The 25,148-nt window shown below is 43.5% G+C and overlaps 1 protein-coding gene across 4 annotated transcripts in view; it reads left to right on the top strand.

Annotated features, from left to right (window-relative positions):
- Positions 1 to 25,148, top strand: part of LOC140739522 (serine/threonine-protein phosphatase 2A 55 kDa regulatory subunit B beta isoform) — an 846,310-nt gene that overhangs the window by 105,156 nt on the left and 716,006 nt on the right. Inside the window, exon 1 of one of the 4 annotated variants that reach the window (XM_073067907.1) lies at positions 18,831 to 19,108. The exons of the other annotated variants lie outside the window; for them this stretch is intronic. Within the exon in view, the coding sequence (XP_072924008.1) occupies positions 19,030 to 19,108 (79 nt within the window). The 5' untranslated portion in view covers positions 18,831 to 19,029. Of the gene's footprint in view, positions 1 to 18,830; positions 19,109 to 25,148 lie in introns of those variants that run through there. 4 annotated transcript variants of the gene reach the window in all.

Raw genomic sequence — 25,148 nt, 5'->3', positions numbered from 1 at the left:
ATCTTGGTCTGAACAACAACAGAACCTCTTGACCATGACTGCATGCTTTTATGCATAGAGTTGCTGCCACATGTTTAGCTGATTAGGTATTTGCATTATTGAGCAAGGAATACAGGTATACCTAATAAAATGGCCAGGGTGGAGCAGTGGTGTGCCTCCATGGTTACCGGTAACTAATCATGTGTTAAGTGGGGTAGATATTCATACTCCGGATGAATTGTTAATTCGCCTGATATGTATTGTTAAAGTTGTCAGCAAAGTTACGATTACGGGGTGGAGGTTTGGTAAAATGGCTTGCACAGACCTCATTTTACTGCAGACTAGCGCTGACATAACGGCAGTGGAACTGCCTGGTACTATCGGTGTCCCAGGTAAGGGGGGGTCATGGGTTGCCCACACTTTCAGGGAGGAGGAGAGTGTAGCAGAGTGGGCCAAATCAGAAGTCGAGTTTCCCGTAGCTGGGGGTGGGGACTTCAAAGACAGGGTTATCTCATTTCTGCTTAACGAAGGGAAGGAATGGTCTGATTTGGAATGTCTAATGGATCGTTGGTCCCCAGGGAAGAGTGAGAATTCTGAGTTAGTATTTGCCCTTATCTCTCTGACAAATAAATAGAAAACTGCCCAGGTCCAAATTCCCAGCTAAGGTAGGCTCAGTCTATTCTCAGGAACGAAGCCCACCCCTAAAGGAAGAGGACTATGAGTTTTGGGCGGATCAGACCTCTCAGTTGTTAGATGAGTGGCAGTGCTCTGATGACGTAAAGCAACAGAGATTGGTTGAGTGTTTGAGGGTGCTGATGTGAGAGCCATGAAGTCCTGGTACATGGGAGCACTGGAAAATGTATTTAGCGTGACAAGAAGCCCAATGGAGCTCATGCCGGGGTTTCAGAATATGTGTCAGGAGAAGGCGGAGAAGCTTTCTGCCTACATATTTCAGCTGGAGAGGCAGCTAAATTCCTTGCGGCGCAGAGGGGCCATTCAGGCGGCTGAGGTAGATCAGTTAAGAATGGACCAGATAGCAAAGGGAGCCCAGTCCCAGGACCTGATTGCTTGGGGTCCCCGACTGTCTTGGAAGATGCGTCCCCTCCCTTGTTTGTTGAGTTGATCAGAGAAGTACGAGAGGAGGAGAATGTGTTGAAGGCGCGGGTGGCCTCTGTTAGCAGGGTACAGTCCTCAGTAGCGGTCTGCTGCGGTGAAGTGACCATGGATAGCACACCCCGGGGAGTAGTAGAGGAGGTTGTGGCAGAGTTGAGAGCTGAGATGTTCTGGTTGTTATCGGTGGCTGTGGACCCCCCCCCCCCCCCCACCATATGATGGTGATGGAGCTGATAGGTGGATCCTCTAAGGGGGTAGACTATGCGGAAAGCTGCTAACAGCTGGTGTCCAGCGAGAAGGGGAGTGGCCGGTATTGTCTGTTATAACTGTGGTGAAGAGGGACATTTCGGGCAGGAGTGTGATGATGGGAAACCCCTTGGAGAGTGAGCCCCTGGGTACCTAAGCAGAGAGACCCAGTGAGGGGATGGCCTGGCATATCGCGGGGGGGGGGGGGGGGGGGGGGGGGGGTGGGGGTGGACACCACAGCAAAATATCAAGGAGCACACTAAAGCAAAGAACCATATTCCCGGCGGCCAAACTCCAGTATATCGCTCTGGTTAGATGGTATTTATGCTAGAGCCATACTTGACAAAGGGTTGCAGGTCACTTTGCTGTACCGTTCATTTTACAACCATTTGATGCATTTACAGTATTTGATGCATATACCATTGATGTCTCTCAGTGCACCAGAGATCTGGGATCTTAATGCAGCTGGTTATCCATGGTTATTTGTCAGTGAAGCTGGAGTTTTTGGAGGCTGATGTGGGAGTAGTTGAGGCCCTTGATGCATTAGTGCTAGTTTATCCGGACCCTGTTGAGAAGCATAGAAACACAGAAAACCTACAGCACAATACAGGCCCTTCGCCCCACAAAGTTGTGCCGAACATGTCCCTACCTTAGAAATTACTAGGCTTACCTATAAGCCCTGTATTTTACTAAGCTCCATGTACCTATCGTATCCGCCTCCACCACTGTTGCTGGCAGCCCATTCCATGCATTCACCACTGTCTGAGTAAAAAACTTACCCCTGACATCTCCTCTGTACCTACTCCCCAGCACCTTAAACCTGTGTCCTCTTGTGGCAACCATTTCAGCCCTGGGAAAAAGCCTCTGACTATCCACATGATCAATGCCTCTCATCATCTTGTACACCTCTATCAGGTCACCTCTCATCCTCCTGCTCTCCAAGGAGAAAAGGCCGAGAAGGGCGCCGTTTCAATTCTTGTGGGGACAAAACACTCCTATGGTGAGGAGGCTGATGGGAGCCTGCAAGGAGAAAGCTGAAGAGAGTTTCCTGAGAACATCGTCCGTTCACCCAGTGTTTCGAGCGGCTTTTGAGGAAGTGTGTTACTGCATTGGGCTGGATAATGAGTTTAGACGAGGGACTGTGTGGTTCACCCAGTCAAAGCCAATCGTGTTCCGGCCTGGAGAAGTAGCCAGAATAATGGGGAAACCCTAAATTTCCCGGAATGCCCGAGGGCGAGGCCCTCTTGCTCCGAAAGACCATGACAAGGAGTCGGGAATGCTTGCTGGGGTACTGGTGAGGCCCGAACTGCAGAAGCCCTCGGTTGTACAGGTAAACAGGACGGCAGTGATTGTCAGGAACACTACGCAGAGGGAGGTCACCTTTATGTCCCGGAGCATCTTTTCCAGGTGACAGTAATGTTTAGTCTCCCTGTGAGAGAAGATAGGGAGAAACTATTGGAAAAAGGGGGAAAGTTGACCTGCGGGTTGGAAGAGCAGGTTGATAGAGAAGGTGTTGAAGCTGGAAGGTGACTTTTCCACTGAAGAGTTTGACGTAGGTTGTTCCAAGAGCACTCGTCACACTCTGCAGGTGACTGAGGACACTCAATTCAAAGAGAGGTCGTGGTGACTGGCCCCAGCAGAGGTGAAAGATGTTCAGCAGTATTTGTGGAAGTTGAAGGAAGCTGGGATCATCACCGAGTCCCGAAGCCCCTATGCATCCCCAATAGTAGTGGCCAGAAAGAAGAATGAGAAAATACGGATGCGTGTGGATTGTGGGACTCTGGTCCTGAGGATTGAAGACGTGCTGGCCTGTCTGAGTGGTGCAAAGTAGTTCAGTGTGCTGGACTTGGAAGAGTGGATATTACCAGATCCCCGTGAGTGAGGCTGACAAAGAGAAGATGGAATTTATATGTCTGCTGGATTCCTCCAGTTCAAAAGGATACTCCAGGGCATATTGGGAGCCCCTGCAACCTTCCAGCATGTCATAGAGAAAATGGTGGGGGATTATGAACTTGCTTGAGGCATTGGTATATCTGAATGACCTTATAGTGTTTGGGTCCACATTGGAAGAGTATGAAGTGAGGTTACTGAAGGTGCTGGGCTGCCTGAAAGCTGAAGGGTTAAAACTTTCGCTGGACAAGTGCCAGTTCTGCAAAACTTCTGTTAGCTATGTTGGGCACATAGTCTCATGGGATGGAGTAGCTAAAATCTGTCTAAGATAGAGACGGTGACCACATGGCCAAGGCCCCAAACTGTGAGTGCTTTGCGTTCACTCCTCGGGTTCTATGGTTACTATCGGAGGTTCATGAAGGGCTATGTGAAAGTGAGCCACCCATTGAATCAAATTCTGTGTGGTTACCCTCCCTTGGGAAAGAAAGGGAAGAGGAGGACAAAAGGAGAGGGGGGTAAAGAGTATCTTGGTCCTTCGGAGCCTGTGAAGATGTGAAGATGCCTTTCAGTTGCTGAAGGTGCTGCAGACACAGGCACTTGTGCTGGCTTTTGCAGACCACCGGAAAGTTGATGAGACTTCTATATTCTTTAAAAGTGTCAGTACTTCCTCTTCTTTAATCATCACAGTTTCCATAACTACCCTACTTGTTTGCATTACCTTACACAATTCAATATCCTTCTCCTTAGTGAATACTGAAGAAAAGAAATTGTTCAAAATCTCCCCCATCTCTTTTGGCTCCACACACAGCTGTCCACTCTGATTCTCTAAGGGACCAATTTTATCCCTCGCTATTCTTTTGCTATTAATGTAACTGTAGAAACCCTTTGGATTTATTTTCACCTTACTTGCCAAAACAACCTCATATCTTCTTTTAGCTTTTCTAATTTCTTTCTTAAGATTCTTTTTACATTCTTTATATTCCTCGAGCAACTCATTTGCTCCATGCTGCCTATATTTATTATCGATCTGTCTCTTTTTCTGAACCAAGTTTCCAATATCCCTTGAAACCCATGGCTCTCTCAAACTTTTAACCTTTCCTTTCAACCTAACAGGAACATAAAGATTCTGTACCCTCAAAATTTCATCTTTAAATGACCTCCTTTTCTCTATTACATCCTTCCCATAAAACAAATTGCCCCAATCCACTCCTTCTAAATCCTTTCGCATCTCCTCAAAGTTAGCCTTTCTTGAATCCTATCCTTCTCCATAATTATATTGAAACTGATGGCATTGTGATCACTGGACCTGAAGTGCTCCCCAACACATACCTCCGTCACCTGACCTATCTCATTCCCTAACAGGAGATCCAAAACTGCCCCTTCTCTATTTGGTAGCTCTATGCAAAAAACTATCCTGCACACATTTTACAAACTCCAAACCATCCAGCCCTTTTACAGAATGGGCTTCCCAGTCTACGTGTGGAATATGAAAATCTCCCATAATCACAAACTTGTGCTTACTACAAATATCTGGTATCTCCTTACAAATTTTCTCCTCCAATTCTTGCTCCCCATTAGGTGGTCTATAATACACCCCTATTAGTGTTACTACATCTTTCCCATTCCTCAATTCCACCCAAATAGTCTCCCTAGATGAGCCCCCTAATCTATCCTGCCAAAGCACCGCTGTAATATTTTCTCTGACAAGCAACGCAACACCTCCCCCTCTTGCCCCTCCGATTCTATCACACCTGAAGCAATGAAATCCAGGAATATTTAGTTGCCAATCTCAGCCCTCCTGTAACCATGTTTCACTAATATCTACAACATCATATTTCCAGGTATCAATCCATGCCCTAAGCTCATCCACCTTTCTTACAATGCTTCTAGCATTAAAATAGATGCATTTAAGAAACTCTCCACCTCTTACTATCTGTTTATCCCTAACAGTGCAAACAACTTTATTGTCTTTTTCTTTCTTCTCCCCTACATCTTTGGTCTGAGCGCTCCCCTTCTCTATCACCTGCCTATCCTCCCTCACACACTGTCTACTAGCTTTCTCTATTTGTGAACTAACCTCCTCTCTCCTAGTCTCTTCAATTTGATTCCCACCCCTCCCAACCATTCTAGTTTAAAGTCTCCCCAGTAGCCTTAGCAAATCTCCCCGCCAGGATATTGGTCCCCCTAGGATTCGAATGCAACCCGACCTTTTTGTACTGGTCACACTTGCCCCAAAAGAGGTAGGTCCCAATGATCCAGAAACTTGAATCCCTGACCCCTGCTTCAATCCCTCAGCCACGCATTTATCCTCCACCTCATTCCATTCCTACTCTCACTGTCACATGGCACAGGCAGTAAACCCAAGATTCAGTTTATTGTCATTCAGAAACCACAAATGCAATGCAATTAAAAAATGAGACAACTTTCCCCCAGAATGATATCACAAAAGCATATGACAAAACAGACTACACCAGAAAATCCACATAACATTTGGCATTCCTCAATCCAGAGTCCGGAGAGGCTGCTGCGTATTAATATTGCACTACCGTCTTAGCGCGTTCCCTGAAAAGGAGCTCCAAATCCACCAGACAAAAACAAGAACAAAAAACTAAAGCTACAAGACCTTCACAAAACCACATAATTACAACATATAGTTACAACAGTGCAAACAATAGCATAATTGATAAAAAAAAAACAGACCATGGGCACAGTAAAAATAGTCCAAAGATGTTAAAGGACTATAAGTTCAAAAGAAATCACCACACAGTTTCCACAAGTCCCCAGGGTCCCGAGAGACTCACCATCCCACGCCGGTGGCTGAAGGGAATACCCCTGCTATGGACTTCCACGGCGCCGCCCGACTCAGCCTCACAGATGCAGCACACAATGAAAGCTCCGTCGAACCCAGCCTTGCAGACACAGCACACACCGAAAGTGACCTGACCACAGCGGACTCCGAGTCCGTCGAACCTCCGAGCTGATGACCATCCCCTCCGGCACAGCTTCTCCGAGCACCATCCTCTGCTGAGCGTATTAAGACGGCCCTGCCAACGGCCATCGGCAACGCGACCCAAGGACTGGGGGCCTGTTCTTCCCAGCAAAGTCCCGGACCTCACAGCAGCAGCAGCAACGAAAAAGGTCTTCCTGGAATTTCCTGATGTTCCTCCATGCTCCCACGTCCATTTTCAATCGATTATGATTGCGCACAGCACCCCACTTCACAAATAACAGATAACTACCTTTGCAGTCCTTCTTCTCAACTTGCTTCCTAACTCCCTATATTCTCTTTTCAGGACCTCTTTCCTTTTCCTACCCATGTCATTGGTACCTATATGTACCATGATCTCTGGCTCCTCACCCTCCCACTTCAGGATATCTTGGACGTGATCAGAAACATCCTGGACCCTGGCACCAGGTGGGCAAACTACCATCTGGGTCTCCTTACTGCATTCCAGAGTTGAAATAGCTCACACGAGAGGGCACAGTTTTAAGGTACTTGGAAGTAGGTACAGAGGAGGTGTTAGGGGTAAGTTTTTTACGCAGAAAGTGGTGAGTGTGTGGAATGGGATACTGCCAACTGTGGTGGAGGTGGAGGGTCTTTTAAGAGTCTTCTGGATAGGCACATGGAGCTTAGAAAAATAGAGGGCTATGGGTAACCCTAGGTAGTTTCTAAAGTAAGTACATGTCTGGCACAGCATTATGGGCTGAAGGGCCTGTAATGTGCTGTAGGTTTTCTATGTTTCTCTGCTTGGGACCTTGGAGATCAGCAAGAAAAGCAGATGGCGTCAACATATTGGACATCTGATCCACTGTTACAACTGTACCTAAAATGAAGCTACCGGGTACTCACCGTATTATCTGATGTTTGGGCGCGAGGCGAGGTTGCCTATTGACCTTTGCTTTGGGACTGACGAGGGGAACCTACCACTGATGATTTATCTGAAGTATGTGTCTGATATGAGAAGGGTGCTGAAAAAGGCTTATGAATTAGTCGGGGTCGTGGCTGCCAAGCAGAATCAAGGAAATAAGAGAAGGAATTATCAAAAGGTTAGGTTCTCCAAACTCATGCTGGGAGACCAAGTCTTCATAAGGAATTTGAAGCTACCTGGGAAACATAGTTGGCTGACTGCTGGGCGGCTATGTCCTGTGTGGTGGAGAGTCAGATGCCAAATGTACCAGTTTTTCGGGTGAAACCAAAGGATGGGAATGGGCCTGTCAAGATTCTTCATCGGAACCACCTTCTACCTTTGGGACAAGAGGTGCAGATAGACCCAGAGCCCAACCTGGAGCCTACACCTAGTAAGAGGACTCTGCGGTGATGCGGGGAGACTGCAGGCCCAACAACAGGAGAGATTAGGCCAGCCCCCACCCTTGAGTGGGATACTGATTTGGAGGATGAGGATGTTGGGGTGTGATATATGCTGCCTTTTGCTAACTCCCCACTGACTGAGGAAGAGACTGCTAACCTTCTCATGCTGAGTAAGGTGAAATCAGGGGTTGTGGGGGGGGGGGGGGGGCGCAATCTGTGGACAGCCTGGGTTGCAGTGGAATCCTGCAAAGGATGAAGCAGGTCTCAGCCACTGGACACAGGGGTGGGTTTTCTTTCTTGTGTGCCCGAGAGCCAGGGATTCGCGGTCTTTTGTTCGGCGGAAGATGGAGAGAGACGATGCCAAAATGGAGAGGTTGTAGACTGCAGGATGAAGTGGACTTGGAATGGGGCCGGGAGTCGATGAGGTCTGGGGGGAAATCAATGGAGAACTAGCAGATGGGAAAACCATGAGCTCCAACATGCACATTAGATTGTTTCATTAAAATGGACCCTTTTGTTTTTCTCTAACCTTCTAGTCAAATTAAGAATCATAAAGCTAACTCATTTAATTGCATATGGTGTACCATTTGTTATTTCATGTTACTGACTTGTAACAGGGTAACACATCACACAGCATCCATACAAACGAGATTTCACATTTGGCGGGGCCGGAGACTGTTTTCCCCAGACTAACGCCGCTGGCCGAACCTGAGGATTACAATCACATATCTTAAATATTTAGAAGTTGCTTTTGAGATCTAACAATGATAAAGTAGGTTACAGCTGCCCTACATGAATGAAGCTCCCAAAAATATGGTTAAGTTCAAACCAGAACCAAATCTTGAGGAGAAGAAAACATGTTTATATGTAACCTTCGAGAGATAATTAGACACTATTCTCACTTGAGAAGATAAGCTGCCAGTTTCACCATGGGAAGCTACTTAAGCGAACTGGAAATTGACATTAATCACTTTTGATTGATATTCATGCAACAATACTCAATGAAGCTTTGATACTTTGAGCCCATTGAAATTAGCCACTAAGTGTGGAATATCCTGATTTAGCTCTCTTGCACTTCCCTCTCACTCTGAATCCCCATACTCTGGCCAGATTTAATTGTTGCAAGGCAATAGAGTGGCATGGAGTTCAGAAGTAGGAAAGGTGTAGTTACTCTGATGGGGTTTTTACAATAGGTCTTACAATGGCCACTAAAAGGTGGAGGAACTGATATTTAGACAGATTATTGAAAGGTGTTGAAACAACAGGTTGTTATAGTGTAACACCCTGGGAAAGGTTTCACTGCTGATGTAATGGTCTTTCTGTAGAAGCAGTTATGGTTAGTTATAATGGGTGCTTTGGAATGTGAGCCATCCAATGACGGGAAGGTGTTTTCGTGCTGTGTGCCTGACACCAGGAAGATCTGGATCTTTTGTTCGGTGGGAGATGCAGAGAGAAGATGTCGGAGAGGAGAGGTCATAGGACTCGACCCAGAGTGGGCCATGATCCGACGAAGACCAGGAAGATCGAAGGAGGATTGTCAAAGAGGAAACCATGAGCTCCAACTTATGCACATTTGACTGTTTCATTAAAATGAGCCCTTTTTTTTGTTTTTTCTTCACTAACCTTGTAGTCAATTAAGAATTTTAAAGCTAAATTGTTAACTATATGCGGTGTACTGTCTTCTATTTCGTGGTGCTGATTTGTAACAGGGTAACAAATCACACAGCATCCACACAAACAGGGGGTTTTGGGGTGGCCTCGCATCTCAATCTCACCTGTTTGGCAGGGCCCGAGATTGTCTTCCCTAGCTGACACAGCTGACAGAACTTGAGATTACTATAGTTTTACCAGATTTGACTGGAACTTCCTTAATACAAGAAGTTCAAATGGGGTAGAATTTCTTCTGAGCATCAAAGACAGATTTTTGAAACAGTATGTGAAGAGTCTAACTAGAAGAGAGAACATACAGGACCTAGTTCTGATAAATGAACTAGTAGGCTAGGTGACAGACCTGATGGTGGGTGAACATTTTGGGAATAGTGACCACAACTCATTTTGTCTTAAGGTATGGGTAAATATAAAATCAGATGTTGTGAGAGGGTACGATATTGAAGGAGAGCAAATCACAACAGGATATAATTGGAGGTAAGGAGTATTGTTTGGGAGCATCTGCTGTAAAACAAGATGCATGGATTAGCGTTAGTAAGTTGTGGGCATGCTCTGTTGGTGCTGGAAGCATAGCAATACATGGATATGAAGAGAATGGGGGGATCTGGATGATAAACAGGAGGAGGACATTTATACAAATTAAACGAAGCACAACATTTTGGGCTGAATGGATTTGCAGTGCTGTTCTGTTCTAGCTTTGTTTTAATGACATCAGGCAACACCCATAACTGAGCCTGTGTTTGGCACTGCGATTCAGTTGTCTCTGTGATTATACTTGCAAAACTATATTTTTAAGAAGAAGCTATAATTATGTTGATCTAATTTGTGCAAAAGCAGACCCATGCTATTCATAGCTAATGATACAAAGGGAGTGTTTGGTCTGGTAGAAAATGGATCAGGTACCAGGATTGTTGTTTGAATTGTGAGTGGATATGTGATTACCAGCATGTAAGTCCTATTGTGTTATTTAAATGTAACTCTCGATTTGCCTAGTGACTTAGTCTAGGGGATGATAGCCCCCGGCCCGGCCAAACTTAAGAAATCTCATTTGAGTGGATGCTGCACAATGTCCCCTGTTACAAATCAGTACCACGAAATAACAACAGTACACAACATGCGATTAAAAGATTGAGGTTTACAGTTCTTAATTTGACTGTATGGTTAGTAAAGAAACAAAAAAAAAGAAAAGGGCCCATTCTCATGAAACGTTCTAATGCACAAACATTGGAGCTCACTGACAAGGCTGTTCGTCCACCATTGATCTCCTCTGATCGTCGCTGACCTTCGGATCCTCGCTCCAAGTCCTCTCTGTCTGGTGGTCTACCAATTCTCTCCATTCGTGTCTTCTCTCCTCATTTCTCCTCGGCAAAAGACCGTGAAATCCCTGCTCCCAGATCCACAAGAAAGAACAACCCTCTGACTGGATAGCCCCACATTCCAAAGCACCGTTTATCTCTAGTCAGAACCCAAACATTGCTGCTACAGAGAAACCATTACATTAGCAGTGAAACCTTACAGTGTGTTGCATAAACTACAGTGTTGGTGTTGTCATCTTTCCATGCTGTAACATGTCAGTAAGCTGATAAATCTGTTTTAATATCCATCCCTCATTATTCCTGAACAAAATAACTTGGCCATGTCAGAAGGTAATTGTGGATTTAGAGACACACAAAAGTTATATTGGTAAGTAGCAAATTTTCTTCCCTGAAGAACCCTATGTGTTTATAATAGCATCCAGCTACCATTGCTGACATGTGTTTTCACTCTATCTTTATTTAATGGAATTTAAACTCTCCATCTGCACTGGGCTTGCCTTTTCAGGTCTATAATACAGGATTGTGGATTAGGTTCCAGTAATATAAATGCGATCTGTGTCCTGCCATGGCTCAGATATAACCAAGATCACCAGATCTGCAACTTGTGCCAATAGTTATATTCATTACAAATCCTGCAGGTCAATCAGTATTCGTACCGTTGGGTCCTGCAGGTGCAAGTTAAAACTAGCGGAGCAAAAGCAATGGCATGTCTGCCAACAGGACGTTAGTCCACATTGGATCAACAGACTCTTGCCCATTGAGATAAGGAGAAAATAGAGAAATGACAGTAGGAATGATTGTGCATTACTCTGAATTTATGTATAGAAAGAGAAATACAGAGAAAGAAAAATATAAAGAACAAAGAGAGGGGGAAATAGAGGAAGAAAGAACAGTTGGAGAAATATTTGACATTTTTGAAATCCTTTAGAAGAACTTACTGCATGTGGGAGTGAGCTAGTCCAACATGCCAGCATTTGGCCCCTAACCTTTGATACTTTGCTATCCATGTTGTTGTCTAAGTGTCCTTTAAACATTGTAATTGCTCCCCTCTCTTTCAGTAGCTTGTTCCACATAACTGCCGCCCTCCTCAAATCTTCCCCCTCTCAGCTCAAACCTATGTTCTTTAGTTTTAGCCTCCCCTACCCTGGGAAAAGATTGAGGACATCATTTGTATCTAAGCCCCTCGTTGATATACTTCTATAAGGTCATGAGGTTAAGGTACAACTTTATAAAACATATGTTAGTCCACAGTTGGAGTATGGTGTGCAGTCATGGTCACCATTCATGATTACACTGAAGAAGGTGCAGAGGAGGTTGACTAGGGGGAGCATTCCGGATATTTGGAGAGAGTGGATTTTTTTTTACCCTAAGTATGGTTGGAACCTGGAGCACATTGCAGTGTTAAGAGGCAATGTCTCCCTCTGACATCGAAGTATTCAGAACTACTTGAATTGCCATGGCAGAGAGGTCTGGGGCCTTGGTTGGCATGGACGTGATGGGCTTAAATGCATATTTCTATCTTGCAAGGCTCTGTGACCACGACAGTAACATTGACACTGATCAAACAAAGTCAAACCACATGTCTCAAAACAGTGTGAACTTCTCTTATCTGCGTGCTTCCACTGAGTTATACAGCATTGCTCCAGCAGTCAAAGAATCTGGTCTGTTAGACAGCAAGGTACAAACGTCAGCATCATACTACAGACTGTCTGGCTCTGAGTTGTTCCATGCATGCACACACAAGATTTTGCTATCTCATCACCTTCTATATGTCAATGCATTTTTCCTTTATAAAGCTGAGTGCAGTTATTTCATCTAGATTAGTGCTTCTGACCTTGTAGAATTAGATTCATTCATGGGCACTATAATTATTAATTTTCATAGTAAACCATTGTATTGTGGGTTCTTTTAAGGTGGTTGAACATTATATCATGGGGCTCTGAGTTTGCAGAGGAACTATTTTAATGCCAGTGTGTAGAGTCCTAGAGAATTACAGTAAAAAATGGGCCCTTCGCCCCATTAAGTCCCTGATGATCATCAACCATCCATTTACACTGATCTTTCATTAACGCCATTCTTCATTCTTCCCACATACTCAACTCCCTAGATTCTAGTGCTTATCAATACAGTAGGACAGGAGTTCCCAGCCTGGGGTCCATGGATTCCCCAGTTAATGGTAGGGTCTATGGCATAAAAAAGTTAGGGTAATCCCTGCACTAGGGTCAATTTACTGTGGCCAGTTAACCCTCTAACCCACACGAATAGTATTTGGGATGTGAGAGGAAACCAGAGGACCTGGGGAGAAGCCTACACTCACAGGAACAGCATGCAAACTCTTCATGGACAGCACCTGAATTTAGGATTGAGCCCAGGTCTCTGGAGCAGTAAAATCTTGTCTCTTCCCAGCTGCACTGCTGTGCCACCTCAATAAATCAATAAATGTCATCTAACAAATGAATGTGCATGCAGGCTATTGGGCTGTTTCTGCATTGAATCTTTTGCATATGAAGCTTTTTTTTTTGATCTAATACATTTATTGTTGCTTGATATCTTTGAGAATGAACTGTTCTTTAAAAAAAGGCAAAAAAATGCAGCCTTAAATATAGATTAGATTTAAATTCACCTTTCTCTCTCACCCTGATTTTGATCTTCAGGTTTGCTCTCTTCTTTAAACAAAGCCAGCTTGTTATATGTTGCCTTACATTTTTTTTTCTATTTTCAAAGCAGTTTTCTCTCTTCCTCCTGGAAGGTCCTGATGTCCTTTCATCAGTTACATAAGCAGATAATTGGGACAAATAGGCATCAGAGCTTGAACACTTCATTCCCTCTTGGAGTTACTTTATTCCCTCTCTTCTCTTGCTTCCTATTTCATCATATTTTGCTCCAATTATATTTCTTTCACACTCTACCTGTTTCTGCCTGGAATCACTGTACTATGCTGCGCTGATGAAGACCATTCAGCTCGTCATGTCCATGCTAGCTCTTCAAAAGAGCTAGCATGTTCAGCTAATCTAACTTTCCCGTCATTCCCAAAGTTTTGACTGTCTTTCTGTGGCATTTAACCAGTTCCCTTTCGGAAGCATATTCATGAGATTGCCTGTACTATCCTTGCAGGTAGTACAACATAGATAAGCATTCAGTGTGGCAAATTTTAAATAATGAAGTTAGAGAAAGTGGTCCAGTCCCATCAATCTGAACCCTAGCACTCATTACTCCTCCCATCCGTGTATGTACTTCCCCAATTTTCTCTTAAGGGTTGTAATCACACTTTCTCATTCCACATGCACTACCCTCTGAGTAAAGAATTACCCTTTTTGTTCCCCTTAAATATTTCACCTTTCACCCATAACCTATGATCTCTAGTTCTTATCTCGCCCAACCTCAGTGGAAAAAGCTTGTTTATATTTACTGTATGTATATGCCTCATAATTTGTATTTCGCTGCAATTTGCCTGTCCCCACGATAGATCTACAGTGGATGTGATCTTGTTGTCTCTCCACTAGGCCTTGGATAACCTGGATAACAGCAATATCTACGTCAGGCTATTCTTATTAATTACAACTCAGCGTTCAATGCAATCATCCCCTCAGTACTAATCAATAAGCTTCAAAACTTGGGCTTCTGTACCACCCTCTGCAAATGAATTCTTGACTTCCTCATCAGTGCATGTTGGAAATAATATCTACTCCACACTGACAATGGACACCAGTGTACCTCAAGGATGATTACTTAGCCTGCTCTTCTACTCTAAATGCACGACTGTGCGGCTCAGCATACCTGTAGCTCAAATACCATCTATAAGTTCACCTATGACACAACTATTGGTGACAGAATCGCAGATGGTGATGAGGAAATGTGTAGGAGTGGGATAGATCAGCTGATTAAGTGGTGTCACAACTACAACTTTAACTCAACATCAGTAAGACCAAAGAATTGATCATGCACTTCAGGAAGGAGAAGTTGAGGAAACACACACCAGTCCCCATCAATAGGTCAGCAGTGGAAAGGGAGAGCAGTTTTAAGTTCCTGGGTGTCAACATCATGGGCCCAACAAGTCGATGCAATGACAGCAGCTGTATTTCATTCAGAGTTTGAGAAGATTTAGTATGTCATTAAAGACTATCAAATTTCAATAGATGTATCATGGAGAGCATTCTAACTGGTTTGATCATTGTCTAGTATGGACGGGCAAATTCACAGGCTTGGAAAAAGTTGTAGAGAGTTGTAAACTTAGCCAGCTCCATCATGGGTGCTGGCCTCCTTACCATCAATGACATCTTCAAAAGGAAATGCCTCAAAAAAGGTCCATCGTTAAGGACTCCCACCAACCAGGACATGCCCTCTTCATATAATTACCCTCAGAAAGGAGGTACAAGAACTTGAAGAGGCACACTCTATGAATTAGGAACAACTTCTTTCCCTCTGCCATTAGATTTATGAATGGGCAAATCTCTCATTCTCCTACAATCAAGGTTAAATAGTCCTAGCCTATTCAACCTTTCCCTATTCAACTCAGGCCCTTGATACCCAGCATCATCTTTGTACATTTTCTTTGTACTCTCTTAATCTTATTTATATCTTTTCAGTGGTAAGTGACCAGAACTGTGCATAATACTTCAATTTTGGCCTCACCAAGTCCTATATGACTTTAACATTACGTCCCAAGTCCTGTACTCATTACTTTGACTTATGAAGGCTAATGTGCCAAATGCTATCTTTATGATCCTATCTACTTGTGACACTACTTTCTAGAAATTACTCCAAGACCCCTTTGTTTTACTGCATGCTTCAAAGGCCTACGTATGACATCCTCCTCTCTTTTTCACTGGCTGAAAATCCCATGTAGCATTCTGTCAGCCTGGCTGAGTGTAAACCAAGATCAGCATGTAGAACAGCTGCCACAAACTCTCATGTCCTCTGGTGCTGTCTATGTGGGGTTTGCATATCTCTCTTTGACTGCATGATGCTCCAGTTTGCTCCCAATCCCAATTATGTATGCTCTATTAATTAATTGATTAATGTAATTTACCCCTTACATTAAGAGGGTGGAGGTGCGTTTCTACCAAAGGAGGTGTAAGGCCTTCCTTTCCTCTGCTAGCCTGAAGGTCACCCTTGGGCAAGGTGTTGGCACCTGCTTGGTAATCCCCCCCGACCCCTGATGAGGGTCATGTGAAGCCATGGGAGCAGGTGGTGGTTGTATGAGCAGCTGGTACACATCATAAGTCCTGGTTGTGACACATCAGGCAGACAATCTCTGAAGAGTATTGATAATGGCTGGAGTCTCCCATCTTGTAAGGACACTGCCCAGAAGAAGGCAATGGCAAAACACTTCTGTAGAAAAATTTGCCAAGATCAATTGTGGTCATAGATAGAGAAAAAATTTAGGAACACCATTGGGAAGGGGGACTTCCCGCAGGGACTGATCAGATTAAAGACAGAATGGAAAACCACGGTCACCCACATCTATGGCACAGCACAAAGCAATGATGAAGTTATCTCTGAATCTGTACGTGTGTTCCAGTTCTGTGTTTTTTTACCTACATTTGAAAATGTGCTGGTTGTTGCTTAATTGGCAACTGTAAATTACTACTTGTGTTCAGATCAGTGGCAGAGTCTAGGGGATGTTGTTGGGAACCTGGTGCAAGTGAAATGGGATTAGTGTAAATGGGAGTATGATAGATAGCACAGACTTGGTTTGTTTCTGTTCTGTATGATTTTTGTGGTTTTATAATTTTGTGCAGAACAGGTCAATAATGACTCAAACCACTGACAGTATTCTGTTCTTGAATAATTATTCAGCCTTGTGCTTCCCAAGACATTAAACTCCTCACCTTTCACAATACTAATCTACTACGGACTGTGTGCATCCCTCTGTCAACTCACTATCATTCATGTCCTTCTCTTTGGTGAATAGTTTTGAGAACTATTCAATTAGGACTTTACTTACATCCTCTTCTGCTCCCATCCACTTGATCCCTTGATCCTTGATATCTCCTTGATCCCTAAGGATAGGCATTCTTTCCCCAACTACCCTCTTGCTTCTGATGTGTTTAGAGACACAATTAAGATCCCCATAACTTTATCTAATGAGAATATTTCAAGATCTTTTCCCCTCCTATATACCTTAAGTATGCTCCTCAATCTCTATTTCTCAAGAGACTTGCTTGATTGTGGTTTCCTGTTCCTGTCATATACTTCTTAAACCATAAGTAAATGTGATGTGCAGACTGTGATTACAATTCTGTAGTTCCTAGCGGTCTTGGGAACAGCAGTTGCCGTGCCAATCTGTAATGCATCCGGATAGGATGCCTTTTATGGTGTATTGGTAAAAAAATTGGTGCGGGTCATTAGCACAGATTAATGCAAAATATTATAGTTCTGTAGAAGAATGAGAAATGACTAGATTACAATGCATAGTGCTGAAAAGGGTACAGAATGGAGGGATCCTGGGTATCTGCCCTAGCTGTTGAAAGTGGCAGAAGGTTTTGAAAGTGGTTAACAAAGCATTAGGGAACCTGGGTTTGTAAATTGAAGCCCAGAGCACAAGAGAATAAAATATTTCTTTGGCTGTAGTTGGAGTATTGTGTCTAGTTCTGGGCACCAGACTTCAGGAAGGATTTAGAAAGAATGCCTGAAGTGATTGGAGTGTTGAGGGATAATAGATATGTGAGTGGTCTGAGGAAGCTAGAGTTGTTTTCCATGGAACATCCATTTAGCCAATTTTGAAGGATTAAGGTTACTTTGTGATATAGAGTTAAGTTGTACAATCAAGTAAATGTAACAAAATGATTCACAACCATTTGTTGCATAAACTAAAGCTCTCTACAACCAGTCACTTCATTGTTTTATTTCAGTTAATAGCAACAGAATGAAATATTATACTCTATATCTAGTCACTCTAGTTTGTGTGAGGATGTAATGGAGGCAGGGTCATGGGAATTGGATAAAGAATTAAAATTATAAGGAGGTGGCAGGAAGCTTTTGCTTTGAGCTGGTGTAGACTCAGTAGGTAATGAGGAAATTAGATCACATGTAACTTGTCAACTTGTGCCTGCTGGTAAACCAATAGAACCCAAAGGGAGAAATGATAGAGATTTCCTCACTGCTTGTGATGCTTGGTTGGTTTTGCACAGACAGGAATAATTCCAATGACATCACTGATGCTGGGTTGAAAATCTCATGCTGTAAGTCTGATTCCATTCACAATATCTTCATAGCTATATCTGTTAATTTTGTTGTTAACATTTTGCAGATTTGATTGTAGTGATTGTTGCTATGAGTGGGTTTTCTCCCACCGTTGCTATGAGTGGCAACTCCCATTTTGATTGATTAATTGATTGAAAATGTTATTTTTTTTGACAGCTTGCCCATAGGTCACTGAGCCAAAGAGCCTTGCTTTCTTTGACTGTTATCTGGCATAGCGTAAAACAGCAGCAGCCACAACACTATGCAATGCCCTCTCCGTAGGACAGTATGTTATGTTTATGACATCTGCCTGGGGCAGTATTGAAAAGTTTACGTGTTTGTAATAGTAAGTCACCTAAGCTTTGGAATTCTTTCAGTTTATCTCCATTTGCCTGCCTCTCTCCTTTTATGATGCCCCTTAAACCCTGAGCTCTGCCCAGGTATTTGAGCGCATATGTAAGGCCCTGTGGATCTGTATCAGATTTTGTTTGATGATGCTCCGGTGTAAAGCATCAGGCTATTTTCTCATGTTAAAGGTACAATTGCTGAGGTAATCTTTAAAATAAGGATACTGGTTGAAGCTCTGCGTACTGTGCTCAGCTTCTCAAGGGGGTTGAAAGTGAATGGTGGCACTGCTGCTAACAGAGCAAGATCGCTTTTTTTTAAACACTGCTACGTAAGGTGCTGATAATTGGTTGCAAGGTTCTGTTACTGTACAGCCTCTAACGTGACTGTTTAAATTAATGGGAGCAGGCTTCAGCAAGACTTGCGGACTGCGTGGCTTGAAATGTGAGAAGGGAGATGGCTATAAGTGTCTCGATTATACTGCATACAAACGAGTAGACTTCTAGAGAAGATACCATTTTTTTAAACCTTTTACTTTGCTGGAAATTAAAAGCTTCTAATCCATTTATTAAAAATATCTGCCACTGCTATATTTATTTTGGATTATTCAGTGAGTATTAATATTGACTTGGCTGCTACAAACTTGCAGTTCTTTTGACACAAGGGTGAGTTTTAGCAGCATTGCTAAAATGTTTTATAGTGCTCTTAGTCAGCATTTTCTGATCTGATGGACAACAGCCAATGATTTAAGTATCCTGTCGCTTTGGGATTTGTACAGCATTCCAACTGAGATGCGAGGCTCTGTAGCCTGGTGTCGGAAGATGCAAGCATGGTAAATCTGATCCAAGTTATGAGCATTGCTCATCTTCACTTATCTACCCCATCTGTGACAGAATAAAAACAACTTTTATGTGAGGAAGAATGAAAGCTACCATCCACGTGGACTGAAGACATTCTCTTACGTTTTTCGATTGGAAGATGAAATGCTTCTCTCGGTACCTGCCTTACATCTTCAGACCGCCCAGTACGATTTTCTCATCCAGCTGCTACACAGAAGGTAGTGTATGAAGACCCAGCAAGAGGGGGGTTGGTGCTTGTTGGGAGGTGAATTAGGGTGTGTTTGTGGGGAGAGAGCAAATGAAGTAGTGAGAAAAATAATAACCTGAAGAGAGGGCCTTGTGTAGTCCCTTTCAAGGTGTTCTCCAGAAAGCAATCTATAATTGCTAGCAACGCATTCTCTGCATTGGGGCCTAATGCTCCTTAAATCCTGCTTGGAAGTGCTCTGCAAAGCTGTGCTTTTTTAATTAGGTATTATTAAGCAGAAAAGCATATTTTTCCTTCTATCGTAATGGAGTATTGCTACTGCGTGGAGTGACTTTTAAAGCAGCTTAATTAGTTTGGTCAGTTGTGGTGTATTAGTAACATTGCATTGCTTATGTACTGTTCATGGTGGTGAGCTCAACTAATGAATAATAAAAAAAGATTGAGCAGGTATTAATTATTTATGTAGAAGAAAGCGAGGATGATTTATTGACCAGCTGGATGCATGTATAAGTCACTTCTGTAGTCAGTCCCTCTGTTTAAAAAGACACTTCAGGGTGGCATACTTGGCCTTTGTTTCCGTCATTTGTTGAAATATATTTTAACTACTTTCCAAGTAGCTGGTTATTGTAACCATGCTGTTGACTGTCTGGGTAAGTACCTGTGGTAGGGCCTGCTGAATTATTGCCTCCAAACTTTCTCTTCAGGTTCAGCCATTGAATCTGTGATGTGTCAAGTGGCTGTGGATTTGAGAGAGAGAGATTGCCATAAGATTGCACAGGGCAGGTGATGTACTGTGCTGGAAGACCAACTGTGCAAGACATCAAAATATTGTCAATAATTTTAAATATTGTGTTGTGTTAAGGTAAATTGGAAACTTCTTTACTGGTTTCTTGTAGTGCTGTTCTGTTCAATAATTTAATTGCAAGTTATATTTTTATGGTGGGTTAGAGATGCGTAACACGGAATCTGGCCCTTTTAGCTAATCATGTCATTGCTGGCCATCAGATGGCTGTCTTTGTTAATGTCAGTGTTCAGTGGCTGGTCTGTAGCCTTCTGTGCCATGACATTTCAGGTAAATACTTTGAATGTTGTGAGAGTACCTATTTACCCCTTGATCGTGTAAAGTTACTTGACAGAGAGGTGTGATGAATCAGAATTTTTGGTGTGACTTTTAATCTCAGTTATTCACTGTTTTCCAATGGAAATAAGTAATATATAACTTATTTCTTTGTGTCTATTAAATCTTTAGAACACTGGTTTGCAGGTTTACAGATTCGGGTTCAGGTTGATAATTTTTCACTCATGCATTGATTTATGTCAGATAAATGTAAAGCATGTTATTATTATTTGCTGGCACCAATACTACAGCACATCCAAAGAGTGAAAGTGGCACTTTGAAATTTCATGAAGATTGGCAAGCTAGGCTGCACACAAACACTTGTGTACACGAGCACACACAAGCACATACACCACACAGGAGCATGGGTGTGTGACACACAAAATTATGACAACTCATTAGAGGCAATGTGTATTGGCTAAACAGTAATGTTAGAAGAGTGAAAGTTTTTTTGTGTACAGTGTTAATATTACTGCTATTTGATATAATTCAATCTGAAAAATCTGTCTAAATTATTTGTCTCAAGTCTCAGTTCAGGATCAGAAGTAATGAACTTTAGGCATTTAAGGTTGTTGATGTTGGACATTTAGTCAGTCCACTGTTTTTGTTCATATGGAAATCACTAACCTTTTGTTTTGAATGGTGTTGACTAAAACACAGCTCTTCATTGCTTTCTGTGCTCACCACATAATAATTACAGTGCTCATTTTTGCATGCATAGAAAGTCATGTCATGAAGATTAACCCTAACAAGTATCAGCAGCTCCTCCCCTGTGAGCTGTTAGTGTGAGAATATAAAATGCATTGTAAGTAGATTGGAAAATTGTTTTTTCTTGCTGGCCAAATATGAACTCGCAAAAGAATATCAAATCAAATAGCCACAGCAACAGGTCACTTTGAGTTGCATCCCATTCTTGTGATCACTGACATTGAGCTGTTTCTCAACTAATTTACCTCCCTTGGTCCCTATTTCCTCTCTGCTTTGTCCAGCATAAATCTCACAGTTCTGGATCTCTGTTACTTTCATCATGGACCGAGGTTAAGAAACGGGATGTTTTGGAATTTATGAAAAATGTTAGGATAGTTAAGTCTCCAGGGCCAGACTTGATATACCCCAAGTTTCTATGGATAGTGAGTGGAGAAATTGCAGCATCTTTGGCAATGATCTTTGTGACTTCTGTGGCTACAGGAATAATAACAGAAGATTGGATATATTCGTAAGTGTTATTCTTATGTTCAAGAAAAGTAATAGGGATAACCCTGGGGATTATAAACTATTGAGTCAGTGGTGAGCAAACTATTGGAGAGGATTCTCGGAGAAAGGATTTACAAATATTTGGAGAAGCATAGTCTGTTTAGGGATGGTCAATGTGGCTTTATGAGGGGCAGATTGTCTCTCATGACCTGATTGAATTCTCTGAGGATGTGACAAAATATTGATGAAGGCACAGCAGTGGATGTGGTGTATATGGATTTAGTAAGGCATTTGACGTGGGTTCCATTCAGAAATGAATGCAAGTTCATTCAGAAAGTCAGGAGGCATAGGATCCTTGGAAATCTTGGCTGTGTGAATGCAGAATAGGCTTGCCCAGAAACGCAGAGTTTGGTAGTAGATGGAGAGTATTGTACTTGGAAGGCCGTGACTAGTGTTGTACAGCAGGGATCTGTTTTGGACCCCTGCTCTTTGTTAAGTCAGATGAAGTTAGGGCAGGAGCCATTTGAAAAGAACATGTCTTGTTGGGAGTGAGACATAATTTGAAGTAGCAAGAGAGAGAGACACATCATTGCAGAGTGTGAGCCATTTGAAAAGAACAAGGCTCATCAGGAGAGTAAACACGAGGAAATCTGCAGATGCTGGAAATTCAAACAACACACAAAATGCTGAGGAAGGGTCTCAGCCCGAAAAGTCAATAGTGCTTCTCCCTATAGATGCTGCCTGGCCCGCTGTGTTCCACCAGCATTTTGTGTGTCATCAGGAGACTGTTTTATTTGAGCAAATAAAAAAGGGACGTGCAAGCAGAGTGATCGTTGCTGTTATAGGCCACTGTTAAAGTGGGAAGCTTTAGCTCAACAGGCTTCAGCGAGAACAAGTGTGAGTGAGCACAGGCGCAGGTTCTAAGTAAATTTCTGGTAATTTTTTTTTGTCTATTACAGTGGTTACCAAAGTGGACAATATCATCCTCTGGCAGTGGGAGATTTTAAGGGGGCAATAACAATAAAGGAAATGGTGGGAGGGGCTCTGTAGCAAGAAGGAATACAGGCTTAATTTCAGGAATGAATTATTTATTAGAAGCATTTGAACATCAGTGCCTCATAATTGATTACAATGATCACATATTCCACCGTTCTCTGAGAGAAACACTGAGTGTGCACTCTGATCTCAGAAGACAGCACTGTGCATAAGTCTTGGGCACATACTGTATATATAGCTAGGCAACCTAAGAAATCGCACAGTGGAAACATAGAAAACGGTACAATACCAGGCCCTTCGGCCCACAAAGCTGTGCCAAACTACCTACCTAGAACTACCGAGAACTTAGAACTACTTAGAACTACCTAGGGTTACCCATAGCCCTCTATTTTTCTAAGCTCCACATATCCATCCAGGAGTCTCTTAAAAGACCCTATCGTTTCCCCCTCCACCACTGCCGGTGGCAGCCAATTCTACACACTCAACACATTCTGCGTTTAAAAAAAAACGTACCCCTGACATCTCCTCTGTACCTACTTCCAAGCACCTTAAAACTATGCCCTCTCGTGCTAGCCATTTCAACCCTGGGAAAAAGCCTGTGACTATCCACACGATCAATGCCTCTCATTACCTTGTACACCTCGATCAGGTCACCTCTTATTCTCTGTCGCTCCAAGGAGAAAAGACCGAGTTCACTCAACCCGCTCTCATAAGGCATGCTCCCCAATCCAGGCGACAACCTTGTAAATCTCCTCTGCACCCTTTCTATGGCTTCCACATCCTTTCTGTTGTGAGGCGACCTGAATTGAGCACAGTACTCCAAGTGGGGTCTGACCAGGGTCCTATATAGTTGCAACATTACCTCTCGACTCTTAAACTCAATCCTATGATTTGATGGCCTATGCACCATATTCCTTCTTAACCACAGATTCAACCTGTGTAGCAGCTTTGAGTGTCCTATAGACTCGGACCCCAAGATCCCTCTGATCCCCCATTCTGCTAAGAGTCTTGCCATTAATGCTATATTCTGACATCATAGATGACCTACCAAAATAAAATACCTCACACTGCCTGATAGCCTCATATTTCCCCTTACTCCAATTAAACGTTTCCCTAACTTGTCTGTTCCTATCCCTCTCCAATGCTATGAATTGTGATCACTATCTCCAAAATGCTCTCCCACTGAGAGAACTGACATCTGACCAGGTTCATTTCCCAATACCAGATCAAGCACAGCCTCTCCTCTTGTAGGCTTATCTACATATGGTGTCAAGAAACCTTCCTGAACACTCCTAACAAACTCCACCCATCTAAACCCTTCACTCTAGGGAAATGCCAATCAATATTTGGAAAATTAAAATCTCCCACCACAACAACCCTGTTATTATTACACCTTTCCAGAATCTGTCTCCCTATCTGCTCCTCAATATCCCTGTTACTATTGGGTGGCCTATAAAAAAAACACCCCACCACACTCTGCAATCCCCTCTCCCTCAGTTCCCACCATCAACTCCTGGACCATTAGAGGCTCCATCTTCCTCTCACCCCAACCCTCCCCTCTCCACCGACACCACCAGCCTCCCCCTCCCCCTTCTGATCCCAGCTCTTATCCGTGCCAGGTCTTTACCATCCCCTCCGACCTTCAACTCTCTGAGGCAGAGCGCTCTGTCCTCAGTAAGGGCCTCACCTTTGTCCCCCTTCATCCACACCTCAGCGAGTTCTGCGTACGCCATGATACTGAACTCTTCCTCCGCCAGCTCTGTCTTCGAGCCTATTTCTTCAGCAAGGACTCTACACCCCCACCGATGACCCTTTCTCCTGTCTTCAACCCTCCTCCTCTTCATGGACATCCTGCTCTGGACTTCTGCCTGTTCCGGGCCTCTTTATTGCTAACTGCCGACAGGATATCAACAGTCTTGACTTCACCACACCTTCTTCCAATTCCAACCTCACCCCTTCCGAATGCTCTGCTCTCCACTCCCTCCGCACCAATCCCAACCTCACTATAAAACCCATTGATAAGGGCGGGGGGGGGGGGGCGCTGTTGTAGTCTGGCTTATTGACCTCTACCTTGCCGAGGCACAGCGACAACTCGCTGATGCTCACTCTTATTTACCCCTCGACCATGACCCCACAAAGGAGCACCAGGCCACAGTCTCCCACACCATCACCAACCTTATCAGCTCTGGGGATTTCCCATTCCTGCCACCAACCTCATAGTTCCCACACCCCGCACTTCCCGTTTCTACCTCCTCCCCAAGATCCACAAACCTGCCTGTCCAGGTAGACCTATTGTCTCAGCTTGCTCCTGCCCCACTGAACTCATTTCTGCATACCTTGACAACAACACACACAAAATGCTGGTGGAACACAGCAGGCCAGGCAGCATCTATAGGAGAAGTACTCTGTTCCACCAGCATTTTGTGTCTGTTGTTGTTTGAATTTCCAGCATCTGCAGATTTCCTCGTGTTTGCTCTGCATACCTTGACGCTGTTTTATCCCCCCTTGTTCAATCCCTTCCCACCTATGTTCATGTCACTTCTCACACTTTGAATTTTTTCAATGATTTTAAGTTCCCTGGCCCCCACCGCCTTATTTTCCCCATGGACGTTCAGTCCCTATATACCTGCATCTCCCACCAGGAAGGTCTCAAAGCTGTCTGCTTCTTTTTGAATTCCAGACCTAACCAGTTCCCCTCTACTACCACTCTCCTCCGTCTAGCGGAATTAGTTCTTACTCTCTATAA

The sequence above is a fragment of the Hemitrygon akajei genome, chromosome 15, assembly GCF_048418815.1.
Source record: "Hemitrygon akajei chromosome 15, sHemAka1.3, whole genome shotgun sequence".
NCBI lineage: Eukaryota > Metazoa > Chordata > Chondrichthyes > Myliobatiformes > Dasyatidae > Hemitrygon > Hemitrygon akajei.
Note: the sequence above shows the minus strand (reverse complement) of the source record. Positions and strands in the feature narration are given on the sequence as shown.